The sequence below is a fragment of the Pleurodeles waltl genome, chromosome 7 (genome assembly GCF_031143425.1).
Source record: "Pleurodeles waltl isolate 20211129_DDA chromosome 7, aPleWal1.hap1.20221129, whole genome shotgun sequence".
Taxonomy (NCBI): domain Eukaryota; kingdom Metazoa; phylum Chordata; class Amphibia; order Caudata; family Salamandridae; genus Pleurodeles; species Pleurodeles waltl.
The window spans coordinates 389,951,627-389,967,334 of NC_090446.1; the positions used below are offsets into that span (position 1 = coordinate 389,951,627).

Genomic DNA, 15,708 nt, shown 5'->3' on the forward strand with positions numbered 1-15,708 from the left:
ATTAATCTTTCAAATAATGTATATTGTTTTAAACAACCAAGTTATATAACGATTTGTTCCAAATGTTTAAATCTGATAACGGATCTTTGTGGGTAAACAGAAATGTACGGTACCGTCTATGAACTTCTAGTGAGTGGTGCCACAATAAAAAAAAAATAAAAAAATAAAAACAAGAATACACGTTACACAGAGTAACTGAAAAATAATTTAAGTTAAAAAGAATGATAACAGAAGCTTAGAGAATAAAGAGAAGACCTAGTGAGGATTTCCCACAGATTGAACCATCAGGGCAGGTGGGGTGATTAGAATAATCATTCATGAGAATATCTACATCTGAGTTTGTGAGTGACATAGAAAGATCAAGATTAGTGGAAAAGTCTATACGAAAGTTGCTCGCAGGGAGTGATGGTCTTCACCCACTAATACTCAATATTCACAAAATTGAGAGGTATTCTTATTGCAGGCCTTGAAAAATCATAAAAATTTTACTAGACCTGCAGGTCGAGTAGCTTGAATAATCTACTCGCCCTAACTGTAATGTTCTTGGCCCGGAAACGGGTCTCAAATTGTGTGATCCTAAGCAAATATTGTATTTTACAGTCGCCTTTTTCTTCATTCTCACATGAGTGCACCTTCAAATATGTGAGTTCAGCATTTCTGCTGTAAAAAAAAAAGAATCCTCTTTTGTTTGATTAAATACACTAAATGTTTGCTCCGTGCATAATAAATCTATCCCACATATAGGGTACACATGATCCATGCATGACTTGCCTAAGTGTACTCAGTTTATATTTAAACACTCACTTTTAATAAATATATTGCTAAAGCATGATGTGGTAGCACACTGTCATTTACAGACAGTAAATTTCCAAGAAATGTCCAAAAACCTTCCCACTAACTTGCAGTTTTACTGATAAACTATATAGTGTATTAACAATAATCCGTGAAAACTGGGTTTCTGAAAACATTTATCATTTGCACATCACCAAGTAAAGTGTTCTGACTTTTTTTCATCCTATTGAATTATTTTTTTCATCACACAAAATTACAAAAAAATGGTCTTTCACAGCTACTGAAATATATTTTGAAATGTCTGAAAAGTTGAGTTAGTTATATAAATATTGTGTGTTAGGAAAAACCTGATACCAAAATCCTTTCATTTCACATAGGTCAGACAGCTCACCTTACAAAATCCTGGAACTCTCCAGTCACAAGGAAAAGTATTTGCTTTGCAAGAAGACAACCTAACTTTTGACCTAACTTTTTTGTTTTACAGATTTAGATTCTTTGATGTATTCCCTACTGTCTGACTGGAAATCTCCGGTAAACTGTTCTACGTAACAGTATTATAACACAAACATCTAATACAAAAGTGTTAGCCTTTCCACCTCAATGTTCGGGTCTGCATTGCAGCCAGTGAAGTGGAGAGACCTTGTAACTCCACACATGCAAAGCAGAATGTAGAAGGAAAGCAAATCTGTAACAAATACTTTGACTTGACTGCAGTATTTGACATTCAGTAACTATTTTAATCTCAAATATTGGATCTTTCACAGATTTCAATTTAAAACCAGTAAGTAGTAAACTGAAAACATAGGAACAGAGGAAATAAGGCCCACTTTAATACAAAAGATTCCTGACTGCTACCTGGCCAACCTTCAACTCCACTATGCAGTGGATGTCCAAGTAGCAGTGCTCCCTGAAACTATGCCATGTCTGTAAGGTGGCAGCTTTGTATATGTCCAGGAGAAGTGTTGCCCTAAATAGTACTGCTGTGCACGCCATCCCACGGAAGACATGTTAACTGAGTTTTTGAGGAAGTTGAGAACTTATCTCGGTATGACAGAGGAGTATATAGTCACCCTTGTTTAAAAATTGCCTGCATTTAGAGAGACCTATGGAGACACATAATTGAGCAGATTTGCTAAAAGGATCAGCTGTATCCAGACTGAACGAAAGGTATCTTTTCACAGCCAACAAATGAAAAATTCCACACCTCAGGTGATGCAACTGATTTAATCGGTCATAACTTTGGAAATAAGTGTAGGGTTGCATTGTGCGGTCTTCGATAGTGTTTGGGTTCTTTATCATAACAATCCTGGGATTTTACCCAGAAGATTTGCCAGGGTGAGAGATCTTTTGCAGAACATTTTATTTCAGCCTTATGGATAGGTACGATAGGATGATTCATTGGTCTGGAGAAAATTTAGCTGAGCTTATAAGCAGATATTTTTATGATTACTGGCAGAGATCTATCAAGAGGCATCACATATAATTCATGAGTAAGCACAATAGAAAACCAAAGAGTGTTCTGGTTCTACTGGATACGGCTGCAGCATGCACTCTTACTCAATACTAAGTGAAACTCGAGTACATTAAGAATAGGAGTTACTGTCTCAATGCCATGAATTCAGTGTTGGCTTGGATGACCCAGTCATGGATGAGGCTTATTCTTGGTTGGAAACAAGAGGTGGTCTTGGTCCTTGACAGGTATGGCATCATTGACAACAGTTTTGTCTACTGAGGGGTGGTGACGAGCAGTTTAATGAAGATGCTGTTTTGCTTACCAACATGGAGGTCTTTGAAAAAGCAGGTGGTGGTTGACAGGCAAGGCTTACTGGTCGGCAGGCAAGGTTATCCAGTTGACAGTTACAGTCTTGCTGACAAGGGCTGTCACTCGAAGGATGGTGGTAGATTTAGGTGGCGCTGGAGATTTTACTGACCTTATTTTATCTTGGACAAGAGGGTTTGTCAATGGGTACGATTTCCACAGAGGAGACATTGGTCAGTTCACAATCTTTCACACTTTTATCCCTAAAAGGTGCATATGCAAATGCTTTTTGAGTCAGTGGAATCAGAAGCATGTTTGTCAAGATCTTTTTCAGAGGAAGTAGCCTCTGATGTTGCAAACTGATGACCTTCCCATTATTCTATGGATAAACTGAAAAAGACTGCCAACTGTTATGTTGTGGTAAATACATCAGAATCATGCATTAGACATTTTAAATATGGGTTATTGGTAAACCTCTTTTTAAGGAAGCAGGGTTTACAGAGCCTGTTAGCATGCCGCTTATTACTGTTTGAAGTCTGGATCAGAATAAATGTAAAGGAATGAGACCCTATATTTGGGGAGAGCTTTTGAAAGAACCCTAGAGGGCAGCCACTGGAAAACTGTGCTTTTGGAAACATATAGAGAAAAAAAATGAAAGAAAAGCCTATTACCTGTAACATAAACAATACTCAAAGTTTCTATCTTTAAATGCTTGAAAAATTAGTGAAGTGGAGCATGGCTAATGCAGCAACAAAGATGGCCAAATGACTGAGGAGCTCTAATGCCTACGGCCTGCTAAATGCCTGGATCGCGCCTATCACCCCATCGGATTTTATCCGCATCGTGGGTGCAAGCTGCTATTAGCGGAACAATGCAGATTGCATCCTAACTTGCCATCAAACTCGTCCACTAATCCCTACTCCCCGAGAGAGGCCCACACGGCCCGGCACCGCCTTGGAGGCCCAGTAGCAGCTGGGGCAGCGGGAGACCCTGATGCCGAGACGCATCGGAGCAGGCAGACCCTCCAGAGACCTGTTCAGGCCGTCTGAATCCCTTCTTTACCATGCCTGCTGCCATCCTCAACGGCTCAAGCCTGTGATCCTGTGCTACTCCCAAACATCATACCCCACGAGCACCACAGTAAGGTATGCAGTGAGTATGCCCTCCCCTAAGCGAGTGGGGGGGGGGGGAGGGGCAATCCTCTGATAAAAGTGTCAGAAGCAACAGAGTCGACATCCATCCGTACATGTCAGCTGCCGCGCCCTCCGAGCCACAAAGCGTTTGGCCCGACACAGCCCATGTCTGCTATTTTACTGATGCGTACCTCTCCCTAGTGCCGCCATACTGCTGTGACATAAAAAGTGCACCCTTTAAGCGCCACATTGGCCTCTGCTGACACCTGCAACCAACAACTTTTGATTTGCATGACAGCTCATCACAACGATCATGCTGTTGCTGTCTCCCACACTAGACTACTACACAAACTGTGTCATACGTCGCCGGGCGTCAAATCACCCTGATCATCTTGCTATGCAGGCTGTGCTGGAGCGGGGCAGGGGAGTCGGCGAATATCCCTGTCGCTACTCCATAAGTGCCACTCCCTGCTGCTGTGTGACATCGACACATCTTTTGATCACTGGTGGGACACTAGAACATGTGGTGGTATCCCTCGATGCTGGACAGGTCAGATCATGCCACACACCTCGGCGGTGTGCCCAGAGAATCACCCCCTCACCCCCCAAGTGGTGAATACTTGGTGCTGGGAGTAGCGCTGTTGGCCTGGGGCTACTGGGCAATTACGCCCACAAATTGATTTCACACTGGCACCTATGCTTCCTTCCTAATTATCAGAACTTGCACATACCCAATATCTAGACCTCATGATGGGTTGAGGAAACCCTAAACAACGTAAGCTGCTCTTCTTTCTAGCTGTCTAAACTTACTCGGCGCCAGGGTTCACACTCACATACAGAGGAGCCTCTAGACAGAAATACAAGCTCAAAATCCACAAGTGGTACTGCTGCAATAATGGCTGAACTCCGAGTCGATTTCTGCTTCATAGTTGCTCGTTTTGACGCCCTCACCAGGTGCATAGATCGTATGGGTGAATGCCTAGATCTTCAATCTAACAGACAACTGTGCCAAGGAGCGCTTTTCTGGGCTAGAGGATGGTACGGCAACCACAGTGAAACACCTGGAAAAGTTGGAAAGCATCCTAAAAACAGTAACAATCAAAAATGTGGACCTAGAGGCTCGCTCTTGTAGGAATAATATCAGCATACTGGACTGTGTCATCTGTAATGACGATCATTCCTATACCTCTGGGGATTGTGTTGTTGTTAGATATCCTAATAAAGAAAAAAAATAGTGTCAAGTTCTGAAAATATCACAGCTCACTGTTGTAGTTTTTATGGGGAGTGGAGGTCTAAGTCTCTTCACCTCTGTGATGCATGCCCAAAAACTGACATGAGTATGATACAGATTAATTTGTATTCAGTATGTGTGTTTTAATATCTTACAGGGAACCCCAGACTGACAACAGGAAATAATTCAAACTATTTCAAATAATACAATGGCATCCACAATACAGGGTAACATATGGCTGTACACCCGAGATTAGTCTAAATGTAAGATTGAAAAAACTGTGACGTCTTGGAAAAAAAGTTAAAGCACTAAATCACCTATGCAGCTTTACAACTGGATCATGTTTTTAATCTGTTATAGAAATGATTGCCACTGAAATGTTCGGTGATGGGAAGACTCAAGAAGTTTTACGTCTTTCTTTTGTTTACATGTTATTAAAGAAACGTTCCTCCTGGCCAAGGGTTAATTTGCTTAGAGCTACAGTTAAGAAAGGACTCCCTTTCAGTATGTCCAGTAGATTGGCTTCTATTAGATATAAATCTCCCAGATGACATACATAAAAGTTGGACTTCTGTAGTACAGCTGTTGTCAGCGATACAACATCTGGCCCAAAGAACAAGATGTTCCTCAGGAAAAAGAAGAAACTAATTAGAAGATTTGGTTTACCATCATTTAACGTCTTGAACTTCTGACCTATCAGGGAGCGGGAGTGCATATAAAGGGCCATGAAAATGCCCCTGTAACTTTTAGTGTCTAGGAGCCATATTGCATCCTGAAACAAAGTTTTTATGCTGAAAGCGGAGTATCGGGCTGTAGAAGGCATCCCGCAGGCCCCACTCTTCTGGAACGTGATCTGTACGAAGCTTCATTGTGCTCTACTGCCTGGAAGAAAGAGTAGAATGTACTAAGGTGCCCGCACCCCCAAAAGGAGAAGGGGCAAAGGGAATTCACAGTGCCAAAAAGCCATATCAAAGCACAGGGTTCACTGGATATGGGTACTTTTACAAATATGCACCTCTGGTTGGGGAACTCTTATGAGAAGGCTGCAGGAAGATTCCCTAATAAAACAAGTATTGTTTTCCAGAAATACTCAAATGCAGAAGAGAAACAACATCATTTCGTATGATTACCAGTGGTGGAACTTGGAGCAAGACATCATATCCAGGACGACTCTCACCCTTCCTGGTCTCATGTCATGCTCTGTCCCGCTCAGAACGTTTTTGGCTTCATAACTATTTGACGAAAGCTAGCAGTCATCACATCTAACCTTACTCAGTCTTCTGATTAAATTGTGAGGCATATTGTGCTAGATGAGACTGAACTTTTTAAAAGTAATAAAGTAACTATTGTGATGGGTCAGCCCACCCACATACATGAGTCTCAGTTTGCCATTACTCCCATTCCATTTTCGGATCTTTGGATTCTTATAAATTTAAATGTTGATGAATGGTCCCACTGACCTTCAAGGAATTGCTTAACACAATGTTTAAAAAAACACTTTCCTTAAACTTGATAGTCCTTGTGCTGATGGTTTGCTGCTCCACCCATACCAATGGAAAAATTAGGCCTTTTAAGTTTAGCCAAAACGGACGATGTTTAAGCAAGGAGGAAAGGGAAGGCCTCTTGAAGTTACTATGTATGTACTTTTCACTTTTCTAGGACTTCAGGTAAATAATGTTTAAACCCCACAAACATCTGACAGTTTCTTTCTGCCATCCACTTCTCCCAACAGGTACTATTCCAGTTGAGTGAAGATACTTTTATACTGAGGCACCGCTTAGTGAATCACTTTGGAAAAATGGATTGAAATTTACACTTAACATTTTCCTCTCACCAATTAAAAAAGTCCTCTTCTCAAATGTCAAAATGGTTTCCTAGTTCCACAATTTAGACAAGGGATGGTAGCAACATATTCTAAGATATGAAGGAAGAGGGCAATACTTTTAGTAAGAGGTTCTTTCCTTTATTCTTAGTGCAGCATTTCATGTGTTTATCAATCTTCTGATCAAAGTAACATTCTGCATCACAGAGAAGTGCATGACCCCTTTTTATTACAGCCACAAAATTAGCTGCAACAGTGCATTTGGTTTTTGTAGACCCTATCCATTACTGAGTTCCAAACAAACCTTGGACATACCCTTTAAATGTCACAAAGGTAGACCTTTACAGTGCAGGTCGTTTAACTGAGTGGACGTCCTGCAGGAAACTAGCTTCACATTAATTGCCGAGGGAGCACAACCTTTTAGCCATATGCATATCTTTGGTTCTGCTTGCAAGAAAAGATTTTAAAAAAAATGTTCTTGATGATTTGAGGCTACTTGCCCCTTCTTCACTGACTGCTGCAACAACAAATACTTTAGTTTTTCTTTGATTAATCATATTGAATTACTTTACTATGTCTGCAACAGCTTAAACTGATTTTGTTTAAGGAATGTATCATCCACTGCTCTTCGATCTACCCATAAACCTTCACTCTGCATGAGTCCTACTCGCACCCATCCCACGCATTCATAAAACTATATCAGGAGAACAGGCATTCTCTTACATCACTCCTGAAGAGTGGAATGACCTCCGACTACATCAGAGCCTCCTCCTCTATTTTTGAACTCCGGAAGAAGCTGAAGACCTGTCTTTTCAATTTACCAGCCTACCATAGGAAGGGCTAGGCACACAACCCTGATCAGAGTCAGTAGCATCACGGTGAGAATGTGCTGTACAAATACATATAACATAACAAAACAACATCATTTTGTATCATTGTCCACACGTCGGGCATTAGGCATACAGGGGTAAGTTACCAGCCTTCTGTCAGATCACTAACGTGATGGAGGACTGCCTTTTTTATACTCTAGTTTTCCAGCACTACATCCATTCTGAGTGAGCTGCATAGCTTTTATTTACCAAAGCTTCTTGCTAGAAAATATGAAGCCTAGCACCTGTGCAATCTCCACCGTGGGTTTTGCTAGTCTACGCAGTTCCCATTCCCCCTATAAATGGGCATATCACTAGTCCTTGATAATGTGTTGTTGCTATTACACTTTGCCCATTTATCACAAGTTTTATTTGCTTATCTCGCAAACGCATTTGTTAAATAAATAAATGTTCATTGCTCTATGGAAAATGATACTGACCAGGTAAGCATCGGTTTGTGGCATGTAGTGCTGTACATTTACATGCTCTGCATGCTCCTGCCATCTAGTGTTGGGTTCGGAGTGTTGCAACTTGTTTTTTTTCGCAGAAGCATTTTCGGGTCACGTGATCAAGTGACGCCTCCTTTTCGTTGATACAGCACATGCGCATCGACTAGACTGTTTTCCCCGCAGGTGGGTGAGAAAAGAAGTGTAGAGAAAGTATAGAAAAAGAGATGTCTATGCAAATGTACCTATATATGTACAAATATATACAAGTATAAGGAAAAAACTGCTACGGCCACAGGAGTCCGGGGAGGACACATGTGAATCTATAGCACATTATGCCACAAACAGATGCTTAGTGGGTGAGTAACATTTTCTGTTCAATGGCATGTGTGGCTGTAGATACACATGCTCTGCATAGACTGTAAGGCAGTCCCTCCATGAAAGCAGTGGGTAGCCTATGGGAGTTGCAGTTAACTGGAAAAGTGTTCTTAGCAATGCTTGGCCTACGTTGGCTTGCTGTCATGCAAGTACATCTACACAATATTGTTTTATGAATGTAAGTGCTGTAGACCATTTATCTGCCTTGCAACTGTAAGCTATGGGTATATTTCCAAGGAAAGCCATAGTGGCTCCCTTCTTCCTGGTAGAGTGTGCTCTGGGAGTTACAGGAAGTTGTCTTTCGGCTTTAGCATAACAAGTTTGAATGCATTTTACTATCCACCTAGCTATGCTAATCCTTGGTATTGGATTGCCTCTATGAGGTGGTGAAAAAGCAACAAAGAGCTGTTTACTCTTTCCAAACTGTTTAGTTCTGTCAATGTAGAACAGTAATGCATGTTTAATGTCTATATTGTGAAGGGGTCTTTTGACAACTGAGTCAGGTTGCAGAAAGAAGACAGGCAACTGAATGGCTTGATTAATATGGAATTGAGACACCACTTTAGGGAAGAACTTCAGATTGTTACAAAGAACCACCTTGTCCCCATGTATTTGGGATAAGTGGTTCTTTCAGGGTTAGGGCCTGGAGCTCACTAACACGTCTGAGAGATGTGATAGTGACAAAAAAAAAGTCACTTTTCATGAGAGGTACTGAAAAGGACATGTGTGGTGGTTCAAAAGGAGGACCCATAAGCCTGCTAAGCACAATGTTTAGGTTCCAAGATGGTGCAGGAAGCAGTCTTGGTGGAATGACCCATCTAAGACCTTCCATGAATGTTTTGATTACTGGGATCCAAAAGAGGGATGTATGTTGATTGTTCTGTTAGTATGTATTTTCCTTGATTCTGAGTGAGAAGGTCCAGCCTGTTGGGAAGCTTCTCATGGGGGACTACTGAGAGGTCTAAGAGTGTGGTGGCAATGGCTTGCGTGTCCATTTGGGAGCGACAAGGATCATGTTGAGACGTTTGCTTGATCTGTTGCACTAGAAAAGGAATGAGAGGGAGAGGAGGAAAAGCACAGGCAAATATCTCTGACCAATTCATCCATAGAGCGTTGCCCTTGGCTAGAGGGTGTGGAAACCTGGAGACAAAGCTTGGGCATTTTGCGTTTCCCACTGTGGAAAAAAGGTCTATGTGAGGAGTTTCACACTTTCTGAAGTATGACAGAAGGACTTGAGGGTGGACTTTCCACTTGTGCACTTGTTGCATCTTGCTGAGCAGGTCTGCAAAGTCGTTGTCAGTCCTAGGGAGATTCTCTGCCACCACGTGAATGTGGTGGTGGAGCGCCCACTTCCATTTTGTCTGAAATAATTGTGAGAGTTGAGATCATTAGTTCCCCCAGCCCCCCCCCGTTTCTGTAAGACATGGCTGTCATGTTGTCCGTAAAGACTAAGACAACCATTAGAGATAGGCGAGGAAGCAATGCATTTTGTTTAGGGCTAAAAACACTACCTAAAGCTTGAGATAATTGATATGCAGGGGCTGGATATTGGGATTCCACAGGCCCTGTACTGTGAGGCCTTGAAGGTGAGCACCCCAACTCATGAGTGATGTGTCTGTGGTCAGTATGCCCGAGGCACAGGGTCTAGAAATGGCCACCCTTCAACAGGCTGGTGGTGTTCCACCACCGCAGAGAGCTGTGAGTCTGGCGGCTAACACTAGATCTTTCAGGTGACCCTGAGACTGAGACCAATGACGACACAGCCATTGCAGCAGGAGACACGTGAAGTCTGGCATGGAGAACTATGGCGATATAGGACGCCATCATCCACAACAGGTGCACAATGGCCCTCATTGTGTGAATATGGTTTTCCTGAAATTGAGGGAATAGAGTCTGAAAGTTCTGGACAGGAGCTGGGTTGGGGTATGTCAACCTTGACTCCACGCTCAGGACTGTACCTAAATAAGGTTGTACCTGAAGAGGCTAAAGATGGGAACTGAAAATGATAAAAAGTGAATCCCAGGGTGTGAAGGAGGTCCACAGTCAAATGAGTGTGTTACTGGGGTAACATGCTGGCTTTGATGAGCCAGTCATCGAGGTAGGGGCAAACGTAAATGTTTTGTCTTCTGAGGTGTGCAGCAACTACTGCTAAACACTTTGTGAAGACTCCAAGAGGTAGTGACTCCGAATGGAAGGACCTTGAACAGGTAGTGTTGTGCAGCAATGACAAACACTAAGTATTTTCGATGGGCAGGATGATTTGGAATATGAAAGTAGGTGTCTTTGAGATCCACAGCTGTCAAAGTTGCCTTGCTGTAGAAGGAGAATGACATCCTGAAGATTACTTATGTGGAAATATTCTGACAAGCTGTATTTGTTTAGTGGCCTGAGATCGAGTATCAGCCTCAGACAGCAATCTTTTTTGGGAATAAGGAAGTATGGGGACTATACCCCTGTCCCTTCATGTTGTAGTGGAACCAGCTCTATGGTTTCTGTGAGAAAAAGGGATTGGACCTCTTGTTTGAGAAAGGTGAGGTGTTCCTGAGAAAGCCTGTGAGTGTGAGGTGGAATACTGGGAGATGTGATGGTGAACTCCAGACAATAAAAATTTTGGATAATGGAGAGGACCCATTGGTCCATGGAATGTTGTACCATTTTGAATAAAAAATAATAAATAAATAGGAGTCTTCCCCGTCAGGTGCAGGATGGGCAGTGGGAAGGTGGTAGAGCTAGCCACTGCTTAGCAGCTGAGGAGAAGCTACATGAGGTGGAGTTCTTTTCTCGTCCTTAGTTACTGGCACCTCTAGAAGAGCCTGTGCAGAAGCCCCTAGAATAGGTAGATTGAGGCTACCTTGGCAGAGTGGTGTATGCCTCAGAGGTGGAGGGCTTTTAGGAGCCTTTGAATCCAGGGCAACGAAAAGTACCTTCCTGTCTTTGGGATTAAAGGGCACCCATAGACTTTGCAGTGTCTGTTTTCTTTTCTGTTTTTTTTTTTACATTTCTGAAGGGTGGTGTCCACATGAGGCCCAAAAAGACGCTGCTTGTTGAAGGGCATATTAAGGAATGCCTGCTTTAAAACAGGAGCAACGCAGCCAAGTGTGTCTTCATAGAAGGAGGCTGGTATTGATGCTGCGTGCTGCTTTGTTAGAGGCATCCAGGTCGCACCAAATTGAATTACTCGAAATTACCTGCCCCTCTGTGACTATCTACTATCCGCTTTTACGGTGCTCATCTGGTAATAACTGGGGGAGCTCCTTCATTTCATCCCAGTGTGCTCAGTTGTACCTGGCTAACAAGGCTTGTGATTTAGAAATATACCTGTGATTTGTGGCCTGTGCTGTGACTCTCGTCAGCTGTGTTAATTTCTTTACTCTCCTTCTCAGGGGGGAGGAGAGTTCACAGTGACCTGACTGTTGGCTCACTTATGAGCTGTGGTGGCTACAATAGAATTGGGTGGAATCTGAGATCTAATGTAGAGAAGATCAGAAGGAGCTGGTTTGCATTACTTATCCACCTTGGTGTGATGACCCTAGAGTGGACAGGCTCCTTAAAGATCTCATCTGCATAGTGAAGCATGCCAGGAAGGATTGGGAGATATTGAATGTCCCTGTGGTTGGTAATGAGTATCAAATGGGAAATCCTGCTCGATAGGGTCTTTATGCAGCTCCACATTGTGAAATGCTGCTGCCCTAGCTACTTCCTCCTGGTATGAGGTAGTGTCTTCAGGTGTGAGGGGCGTGCAGGGTAGAGGTCGGGATCATAAGAGGGGATAGGGTCAGGATCATAAGCATCCCAAGGGTCTGGGTCATGTTGAGGCCCACCTAAATCCCCAGTAGAAAAGAGAGGAGAACCCTGAGGAGTGTAATCTCCTGGTGTGGGTGGGAGAATGTGGAGAGGATGGAGGTGAAGAAGTAGGGTGAATGCGAAGAAGGAGTTGGAGAAGTGGGTGGAGGAAGAGGTGGTGGAAAAGGTCTACGTGGTGGATGGGTAGCCTTGACCTTGGTCCTCTTTTTGACTGGAAGAGGAATGTTCAAAGACTCCTGGAAAAAAAGTTTCAGTTTAAGAAGTATGGGAGAGGATGGCATGGGAAGAATACGCCCTGTATCTCCTGTATTTGGAGGTGGCACTGACGAGCGCCCATGGTTTCCAGTATTGACTCCACTGGAGAAGTGATAGTGGAAGACTGTACCGAGTTTGTATGTTCCGATGATTTCTGCTCCAATGTTTTCAGCACTGAAGGTTTCAGTCGGTGTGGCTTGGTTGACACCGAAGTACAGGCTGATGGTTTTCGGCTCAGCGCAGAGGCTCAAATCACTACGTAAACAATTTTTGGGTCTGAGGAACATGAGGTCTATGCTGAGGACAGCATCTAGGAATTTGCAGATGGTTTTGGTGCCTAGCTGGAGGGTAGGGCAGGGCATCAGAAGTAGCCTTTCCGTACTGACAATGGCCTGATAGCAGTAACAGACCATCGACCTCGAGAAGGGGCTGAAGAGACATTTTGCGGTCTTATGGTGGGTAGGAGGGACCACTGTACTCACAAGCTAGGATGAAACAATCGTGTGACTTCTGATGTTCAACTGGACGTCTGAGTGGGAACTGATTTAGATGAAAATGGCCTCTTCCTCCTGAGCAAGTTCCTCTTGAGCAGGGTCCTCTCCGAAGATGGCTGGGGTGACATCCGGAGACTTGTGAGCCATTTCCAACAGACAAGCTCTTTGGTCTTAAAGGGTCTTCTTGATCGGAAGGATTTACAGGCATCGCCATTAGCCTCTCGATGATCCGGAGAAAGGCAGAGGCTGCACACAAGATGCTGGTCGGTGGGAGGAAATTTTGGTTGGGTTGAGGAAATATGGCGTGGCACAGAGGACAGAAGCAGAATGGAGTCCGTTCCATCAGGGTAGCATCTCCTTTGGTGCCGCATGGAAGGTAGGCCGAAGTTGGGGCCCCGAAGGGCAGGCAGTCGGTGCACCGACCCGACTAACCGAGGAGAGCACTAATATGGGAGAAGCGAGGTAAAAAACAATACTTTCAAAATAGATAAAGTGCGAAAGAAACTAGAACTGGAGCGAGCCAAAAGACGGAGCGGAGAAACACACATCCAAACCAGATGGCAAAGAGAAAATCTAACAAAGGAGTTGCTGCCCATGCGCAATATCACCAATAGGAGGAGTAACTTGATCCCATGAATCGGAGCGCTTCTTCGAAGAAAAACAACTTGCACTACTCCAGACCCAACACTAGATGGCACGAGTATGCAGCATGTGTACATAGAGCCACACATGCACTGAACATAAGGTTTCCGTAGGGCTGGGTGAATATATCTGATGCAGCATGCCATGTAGACAAAAGTAGCTTTAGGAACATAACTAATACTTTACCATGCACATGAGCCTGTTGAAAGCTTTTCCCAGGTGCAAAGTGGAAATTTCCAGCAACCTGTAGAACATACAGATTTGAGCACATTACTTTACCTACACACTTATGACACAAAAATAGTTTCTCATTTTTATTAAGGAACAGAGTAGCAGTAGCAGACTTAGTTTATAATAATAAGTTAAATTAAAGCATCTATTCAGCATAAATGTCAATCTAGCCTACACAAGAGATATGACTGACATGCATTCATCCATTTAATAAAACTACAAAAATGAATGCCAGCAGCATTACAAGTTAATAGAAAAAGAAAAGTAATTGTAATCTTAACATACCTTCGGGCATACTGTATTGTGCTGATCACATAACTATTATAAGGATATAAAACATTGACATATCCAGACATTATTTGGGAGTGCCTCACAAATCAGGGCACTCCAAATACATTTTAGTCACATTAATTGTTTGATGCAACATTTTTGCTGATTTATGGAAAATATGGACATCAAAACACGTGATGTAGAAAATGTCAGTATCTTTTTGTCAAATCCTCCTAATTAGTGTGGGAAGAACACAAACAAGCATTTGCAATACAATAGGTCTCGCATTTGCTCCAGTTAGAGCTATTAGCCTTGTAAACTCCTAACCGGACGTTTCTTGCCACATAAATTGAAAATGAAAAGTAAAACAGTTTCACATAAGCCAGCCGATTCAGAGCGCCACGGCATGAGCGTTAAGGAGACACACAAAAGGAAAAGAAGTTTGCTCGCAGACAAACGTATCAGCAAAAGTGTAATTAGACATGTTAAAGTGTTGATGTTCAAGGCGGTAACCAAACCGCCACAAGGAGGGACAAACGTAAAGTATTTACCAATGATAACAAAGGATTTTTGAAAGGCAGGCCCTTGAACAAGCGATAGTAATAGGCGTTTGGTGGGCATGGTTAAAAGACCAAATAGATAACAACAGGTCGGAAAAGCAGCTATGACTCGACCTAAAAAGGGCCAAATAGTTCATTTGTTTGGCCCTTTAAAAAAATAATTTGCCACAAAAAGCAAAATCTCTTATTAATATTTTTGAAGGCTCACTCGTGAAACAGTAATAATAAAAAACACAGCAGCTATTTTTTATAGGTGTGTTGGTGGTGTCTTTTGCTTTAGGCATCAAATGGCCAACTTCTAAGTTTTTCTACTAAAACTGCAAATTAAGCTAAAAAATATCTTTTGATTTAGAAAACACCTACACAATGAAAATGAGTCATGAGACACTCTGAAAATACTAGTTAGTCACAAGAGGGATGAAATTAAAATAGAACGGAGAGAGCAAGAAGCACAAGTAAGGGAACAAAAAAGGTTAAAGGGAACACAGATGACTCACAGCAGATGACAGCAGACAGACAGCAGCGGACAGACAACAGCGGACAGACAGTATGCAGAGAGGATGACAGCAGACAGGTGACGACAGCAGACAGGCAATGACAGCAGGTAGGCGACAACAGCAGACAGACGACAGCAGACAGACAGATTACAACAGACAGCAGATAGACAACAGACAGCAGATAGACAACAGACAGCAGATAGACAACAGACAGCAGATAGACAGCAGACAGAATGACAGCAGACAGAATGACAGCAGACAGAATGACAGCAGACAGAATGACAGACAACATCAGACAGACAATAGCAGTCAGATAATGACAGCAGGCAGGCAACAACAGCAGACAGACAACAGCAGACAGATGACACCAGGCAGATGATGATAGAAGGCAGACAGACAGCATCAGGCAGACAGCAGACAGACGACAGTAGACAGGTGACAGCAGACATACAGACAGCAGACAACAATTAAATAAGTTTAAATGCAGGTCACATTAGGAAATAATACATATTTGACTGTAAACAA

At 42.8% G+C, this 15,708-nt stretch overlaps 1 protein-coding gene across 3 annotated transcripts in view; it reads right to left on the minus strand.

The window, feature by feature from the left end:
• The window catches only part of ERGIC3 (ERGIC and golgi 3), a 446,879-nt gene that overhangs the window by 248,696 nt on the left and 182,475 nt on the right, over nucleotides 1-15,708 (minus strand). For all 3 annotated transcript variants that reach the window (XM_069243844.1, XM_069243842.1, XM_069243843.1), the window contains one exon: nucleotides 13,812-13,869. In XM_069243844.1, the coding sequence (XP_069099945.1) occupies nucleotides 13,812-13,869 (58 nt within the window). The remainder of the gene's footprint in view (nucleotides 1-13,811; nucleotides 13,870-15,708) is intronic.